General features: G+C 38.5%; 1 protein-coding gene across 1 annotated transcript; it reads left to right on the top strand.

The window, feature by feature from the left end:
* The first annotated feature begins 1,428 nt into the window (after positions 1–1,428).
* On the top strand, positions 1,429–5,465 carry LOC106431328 (putative F-box protein At2g02030). Its single transcript, XM_022711259.2, has 4 exons — positions 1,429–1,783; positions 1,993–2,076; positions 3,947–5,105; positions 5,192–5,465. The coding sequence occupies exons 3-4, from the start codon at positions 3,974–3,976 to the stop codon at positions 5,221–5,223; spliced, it is 1,164 nt and encodes a 387-aa protein (XP_022566980.1). The 5' UTR covers positions 1,429–1,783; positions 1,993–2,076; positions 3,947–3,973; the 3' UTR covers positions 5,224–5,465.
* The last annotated feature ends 2,150 nt before the right edge of the window (positions 5,466–7,615 follow it).

Below are 7,615 nucleotides of genomic sequence, written 5' to 3'. Positions count from 1 at the left end.
AAACCGTTTATCGGGAAGGCGAAAGCTCAATTGTTGGACACGGTATCCAACTGGAAGGATGATTGGATCTTGGAGGGTTAAGAGCAGGGAAAACTCGCTGAGCTCACAACGGCTGTGTGAGATGGCCTCATCCATTATTGGAACCTGCCATCGTCCATTAAAGTGTCAAACAGTTGCTCCGCCTCCCGTCTGACGAAAGATGAGCAGGGCAACAGACCGATGCTTCACACTACGGGCCAAAAACCCCACGCCGGTATCCGTTTGCAAATGGTAAATATTTTTATTAATTAATTTTTTTTTAATATATTCTAACTATTTAAATGTTTTTAGGCTAAAGAGACGGGAGTTCTCCCGTCTCTTAAGGATCTTTACGAGAGGACCCACAAGAACAAGGCTGGGCAATTTGTAGATCCTAGGTCCGAGCAAATCTACAATGACGTGGTTGCTCGGATTGAAGACCGTCAAACCCAGCTGACCCAGCAGTCTTCCGATGGAGTACCGGTCACATTATCTACACTTGAAGTAGAACAGATTTACCAGGAGGTATAGAATTCCGGGTTATCTTTTATTTTTATTATTTATTTAATCTAATTTTTTATTACTAACATTAATCTTTTTTTTAAAGGTTGTCCCCAAGAAAAAGGGACGTACGTTGGAGATTGGTTCCGTCAACGATGTCCCAAGAGCGACATCGTCTTATGGTCAGAGACGGGCTGATGAAGTCACTCAGCTGTGTGATGAGTTGAACTCGACGCGGTCTTCGTTCACAGCTCGTATGACTTCAGTCGAGGGCTTTCTAGACGTTATAACGGCTGGAAATCCTCAGTTGGAGACCATGTTGACGGCGATGCGTACACAAAATCCCGTTCCAGAGCCATCCCACAATGAAGAAGATGTGCAGAGGAGGAGATAGAAGTTCTTCGACGAGCTCCACACCAACAACCCTTAGTTTTTTTTTCATTCTTTTTGTTTTGTATTAGAAATTTGAAACTTAAATATTTATAAAATATTTTCTTATTTATTTATATTATTTACATTTTTAAGAATTTAAAATAAATTTCAAAATAAATTTGATTATATTTTTGTTTTTGTACAAAATAAAGAATCGAAGCAAATTCGTAGCTAATTTACGTCTAATTAACGAGGAAACTGAAAATTGTTACCGAGGAATTTACCATGAAAGACATGCAGATTCGTCGTAAATGTACGTGTAAATATCGCCGAAAGTGAACGTCTACTTTACGAGGAAACAAATTACGTGTACTTTACGTGGAAACAAATTACATGTACTTTACGTGGCAATAATTTACGTGTACTTTACGAGGAAATGATTTACGTGTTCTTCACGACGAAACAGTTTACATGGCTTTCACGAGGAAACGGTTTACGTGTGTTTTACGAGCAAATAGTTTACGTGGCTAGGAGATTATGAGTTTGAGAATTGTTGCTGAAGCAGAACACACCTCACAAGGTTAGTTGGTTTCTTGGTCTGGGTCTACTGTGTTCACATGCATTGATTTGACATAAGGGATATAAGAAATATATATACAAATAAACAGACGTCGCCACTCTAATCTCAGAATCAGCAACACGAATTGTTTCTTCTTCACTCTCTTAGCAAACACGTGTTCTTCAGCATCTCGATTTTCACGGAAAAGAAAGTAAAATACGAAAACAAAAATAGATTCCTTTGCCGTCATGAAGAATTTGTTTCCGTTTCTGGACGCTCTCTCACTTCGTTCCGCATTAATCTCTCGTCGTTGTCTCGTCACGTCTTTATGTGGTAAGAGATGGTGTTTCTTTGCCGTTTTCTGATTCTGAATTCGTTATGATTCGATCGTTACAGAGGTTTAGCGATTGATGATGAAAACCAGATAGAATTAAAATTATTGATCGTGTTGCTTATTTGATGTGATCATGGGTGACTTTTCATGGATTTGTTGCTAAATTATTAAAATTTAGAAACTCAATTGTGAATTTTCGTTTTCAAAGAGGGAAAGCTTTTGATGAAGGAGGGTCACGGCTAGGAGATTATGAGTTTGAGAATTGTTGCTGAAGCAGAACACACCTCACAAGGTTAGTTGGTTTCTTGGGTCTACTGTGTTCACATGCATTGATTTGACATAAGGGATATAAGAAATATATATACACACATTGATTAGTGTGTACTAGAAAGAATTGTATTCTACTTGAGGACTACTTCTATGCCTAATATAGAATGAGTCTCGTCTGTTCTGCATGCCTGTCTGGAGTGGGACTTGCTGCTCTATATGAAATCAAATGGGACTTTTTCTCTTAGATTTCTGAAAAACTATCCTTTCTGAAATTAAATAATTGATTTTTTTGTGCAAAACGGACCCATTAATTAGACATCTAACTAGGCAACAAATAAGTTTTCTTTGACCTTTTTTTCTGGCCACTTTTTCTTTTAAGATGTGCATTTTACCAGTCATTGTTGCTATTCCTAGAGTCTGCATTTTCTGAAATCTGTATTTTGGAAAATGGCAGAATGCCCATTTGACACTCTAATATTTTTGTGGGAGGGTTCAGTTCTAAACCAATGCATGTATTAGATTGTACTCTGTTTATACACTATATTCCAGTTAATTGAAATATCAAATTGTCCTTATGAATAAAGTTCTTCTTACTTAAATAGACTTGAAAGCATTTCCTCTAGTCAAATCTTAAAACAAAATTATTTAGCAACTAAATTAAAGCCGTTCACGGAGTTAATACTTTTGAACATTTTCAATCGTTCCCTCTAGTCAATATCCGAAAAAGCAACAAGTTAACTATAGTTTCCGACGAGTTTCGAGTATATAGCAACTCTATTATGGTATTCAATATGTTTATATGTGTATCTAAGATCTTGTTGTTGTGAATGCAAACAAAGTCTCATATTAGAAGTTTAAGCAAATAATGTTTAGTATATAAAAGGATGTCCACCAACTCTGATTACTACGATATTTTTTGGGAAATAGCCCAATAACAAAGTCATGCGGTCTTACCTCTTAAGCTCAAAGTGGACAATATCGTACTAATCGTTTGATATGGGTTCGAGAAAACCCAACAGATCTGAATTTTGCAACATGATAATTTGTTAGATTTGTTTCCTTTGGTTAGGATTAGGTATGATCATTTATATGTGGTTCTGATTCTTTAAAGATATGTAACAGACGCCGATGAAACAATTATTTTGATTCCGTGGTGACGACGGATTTTGCTTCTGCAACAAATTCTTGATTTTGCGTTGGTGTATAATGATTCTCCTTTCTCGATCTAACAATAACTTATTTATTATCATGACATGATAATTTTCTATGCGGTGTAGAAAATAAAAGCCATTGGTTTTAGAAGGCTTAGCCCCTAGGCGCCGCCGCTTAGATCGCTTTTTAGAACACTGGTTTAGATCATATTTCTAGGCACTTTGTTTTTTTTTTCAGTTTTTCCTTATGCATAGATATGAAAGAAGGCTTTGATGCATTTTCCTCTCTATTAAGCCCTTTTGCTTGGTTCTGATGGGTGTTTGGTGTTTGTTAGATTTTTTTTGGTCTTTATCTGATGGATACCAAGGGGTAACTATGTTTTAGAAGGCTTAGCGCTTAGGCGACACCATCTAGAACGCTTTTTAGAACACTGATTTAGATCATATTTCTAGGCTCTAGGGATTAGTTTTCAGTTGTTAGAAATTATCATTTTAAGTTCTCATGCATAGATATGAAAGAAGGCTTTGATGCATTTTCCTTTTGCTTGGTTCTGATTGGTGTTTGTTAGGTGTCTTTTTGGTCTTTATCTGATGGATACCAAGGGGGTAACTATGTTTATGTACGAGTAGTTAGCAGTTGTGCGCTGCTTACAGTCAGATAAATACACACACATGTTGCAAATATATCTGTTTCTGAAACCTTTTTTATGGGCTAATCGATGTGTTTTTTTGTCCATGCAGAGCCTTAGCAACAAGAAGCAAACAAAAATGGTCGAGACGCGAGCTCAGCATCGCAGGCGAGTGGCATCATTGACATGGAATAAGGTAGAATCCAACCAGGATGTATTTCAAGACGTCTTATCTCGACTCCCAGTAAGGTCTATCCGTTCATTTAAAACGGTTAACAGATACTGGCATGCCTCAGTTAGCAACAAACATTTTGCTACGATACATCTCGCTCAATCGAGAAAGAAGCCCTCATACATAGCTTGTCCTAGAGTAGACAAGGCTATGAAGTTGTACTTGTTGAAGCCAGGGAAGTTCAACTATCGACACCATGCTACAGTTGATCCTCCGGGAAGAAGCGCTGATCACCGCATGCACATGATAGCATCGTTCAATGGATTAGTATGCTGCATCAACCAACTCTATGATGAACATGAAGTAGATTATCAGATATGGATCTGCAATCCTTCTACTGAAGAAACTCTGCTTCTTCCTCAAGGCAGACCATCTGTTTGGACTGAACCAAGTATTGGAGTTGCATATGGTCCTGACATTAGCGAGTACAAAATTTTCCGCATATTCTGTGTTGGCAAGAGAAACGCTGGAAAAGGGGATTATCTCTACGAATGTGAGGTGTATTCATCTAGCACTGGTGCGTGGAGGAGCATCGGCCCTGTGCTTCATCTTCCAATGTATGTTTGTTTCAGTCCACACAGATCCGATCATGTCTTTGCAGGAGGGAAGATCTACTGGCTGGTTTCTCTGGAAGATCCTGCAGGTATAATGCTCTCTGTGGATATGGAGGAGAACTTCGAAGTTATGGAGCTGCCTTACTATTCAACAGATCTGCGTGACGAAGACAGGATAACAGTTGCTACGTATCTGATAAACCTGGGAGGATCTCCGTCACTGGTAGTTCTACATGCGGATTACTTTGACGTATGGGAGTGGAAAGAAGCTAGTTGGGTATTTGTAATCGCAGATGAGTTTGATTTCATGGACTTTGCTGAAATTGTATTATTCATGACCTCGTCAGAGAAGGAGATCCTGTTTGTGACTGACTCGCACTTGTGGACTTATCATTTGGATACTAGAAAGTGGAAAAAAAGGGGCAGGCCTCCTACTCGATTTACGAATCCTGCTATCTTCCCCTTCACCCAAAGCCTTCTTCCATGTAAGCTCTCTGTCTTTACTGTATGTACGATAAAATGTTTCATTATTGGTTTCTGATACAATGTGATATGTTGTTTCTTGAGGCAGGCAATGGAGGGGTTAGGTTAGATGGAAGGTGAAGAAGAGTACTTATCATCTCTGGCTTGTTAGTGGTGCTTTGATTTATCTTGCAGAGGCTGTGTGTTTCTCACTGGATAGATACTCTTTTTATTTTTCCGTTCTAAAACTTTTCATTTCGTTTAAGGTTTCTGGTGAGAAGCTGACTATTAGTGTTGTTGTGGCACTCTGTTTCCATTTGTTTCGTACTTAAGATTCTGAAATGTGCTTTATTATTACTCAGAATAACATCCAGTATTATCAACCTGTTACGGTTTTCTAAATTCATTTTTTTGCTAAGTTGACTGATAACAATCATTTGCAAAACCATATCTATTTGACTGACTTCCTGGACCTTTCGCTTATATGTTTTCATGATGGTTCACTTAAATGTATATCAATTCAACAGTTGTTCATATTCAACGACACATCTTCTCATGCCGATTTGCTTGACAAATCTTTTCCTGTCAAAATTGAATGTGTAATGACGGAAATGGTTTGGTCGGGCTCACACGCTCCTATAATCATTGAGGACCCTCAATTGTCACAGTACTTATTAAGAAGTACACATTTCTCAAACTAAAATGCAAGGCATGTCACTTGAGAAAAAATAAACGGTGGATGGTCGATTCTTTTAGAGCAGTAATGACAAATAATAATTACACAATTGGGTCTCAAGCTTGATGAACTATTTAGTGAAAGTGAATGAAAAATAAAGTGAAGAACAAGAGAGAGAGTGAGAAGAGAAATCAGGAGTAAGAGAAATAGAGTAAATAAGGATTTTATTTTCCTTAGATTTAGATCTGTGTACAAAGAAGTCTTTTATAGCCAAATACATAAACATTAAAGATATGGAGAGAAGACAAAGAGATGAGATTCCAACAACTATATTCCCAACAACTATATTTTTGAATTTGAACTTCTTTTGGGCTATAGTGAACAGTGCTGCGAATCCCTACAGCACCAAAGTGCTCAATGCAAGTTTCTCAAATCGCCCACTTTGTTGCCGTAGGTGATATGTATTTTCCCTATAACATCAAAGTGCTCAATGTAGCTATCTCAAAGTTCTCACTTCAATGCTGTAGGCAAACTTGATCTCTTAATGTCAATACTCCCCCTCAAGCTTAGCCATAAAGAATGGGTAAGTTTGGAACCCATGAAGACATCCCACATTAAAACCTTTGTATGAAAAACTCAGTGGGACAAAAACACACAAAGGAAAAAGAGTAGATGCTTCATGGCTAAGGAGATCATGATCTAAATAGGTTTACGAGTCCCAACCTTGGATGAATGAACTCACAGACTTTGGTGCTTGCCCCGTTGGTGAAGATATCTGCCAATTGATCTTCACTTCTTGTATAGCAAGGTAAGATGATCTTCTGCTCTACTGCTTGTCTCACTTTGTGACAGTCCACTTCAATGTGCTTTGTCCTCTCATGAAACACTGAGTTTGATGCAATGTGAATGGCCGCCTGATTATCACAATGCATTGTGATTGGTGTGGTTATCTCTATGCCCAAGTCTCTTAGGAGGTTTCTGATCCAAATGAGTTCACTCATGAGCTTCCTCATTGCCCTATATTCTGCTTCAGCACTTGAACATGACACCACCTTCTGCTTCTTGCTTTTCCAAGTCACTAGGTTACCTCCAATACAGGTACAATAACCGGTTGTGGACCTCCTCTCCACTCTATCACCAGCCCAATCTGCATCACAATATCCCACAATCTCTGTGCTCTTGTTGCAGCCCATCCATACACCTTGGTCTGGAGCTTCTCTTAGGTACCTCAAGATCCTTTCCACCATATTCCAATGGTGAACTTTAGGTGTTTGCATATGCTGGCTGACTTGATTTACAGCAAAGCAGATGTCTGGTCTTGTGATGGTGAGATAAATCAGCTTCCCAACCATTCTTCTATAGAGTTTGAAGTCTCCAAATGGCTTATCTTTCAAACTCCCCCTCACGCAAGACTTTGTACCCTTCTTCAAGTGGTGTTTTGGCTACTCTTTCTCCAAGTTTTCCTGCCTCATTTAAAAGATCAAGTGTGTACTTTCTTTGAGATAAGAAAAGCCCCTCTTTAGAGCGGCATATTTATATCCCTAGAAAGTACTTTAGCTCACCCAAATCTTTAATATCAAAGGTAGATTTAAGAAAAGCTTTAGTAGAGATGATACTTTCCTTGTCACTTCCTGTGATAATAATGTCATCCACATAGATCAGTATCACCACAATTCCTTGCTTGCTTGTGAGAGTGAAGAGAGTATGATCAGCTTCTGATTTTACAAACCCTCTTCCATTGAGGGTTGTACTCAGCTTGTGATACCAGGCTCTTGGAGACTGTTTTAATCCATAGATTGCTTTCTTCAGCCTTAGGACATTTCCTGGCTTGACCATGTCTTCCATACCAGGTGGTGG

This window comes from Brassica napus, chromosome C5 (assembly GCF_020379485.1).
Source record: "Brassica napus cultivar Da-Ae chromosome C5, Da-Ae, whole genome shotgun sequence".
Lineage (NCBI taxonomy): Eukaryota > Viridiplantae > Streptophyta > Magnoliopsida > Brassicales > Brassicaceae > Brassica > Brassica napus.
This window is presented reverse-complemented; position numbering and strand designations above follow the sequence as displayed.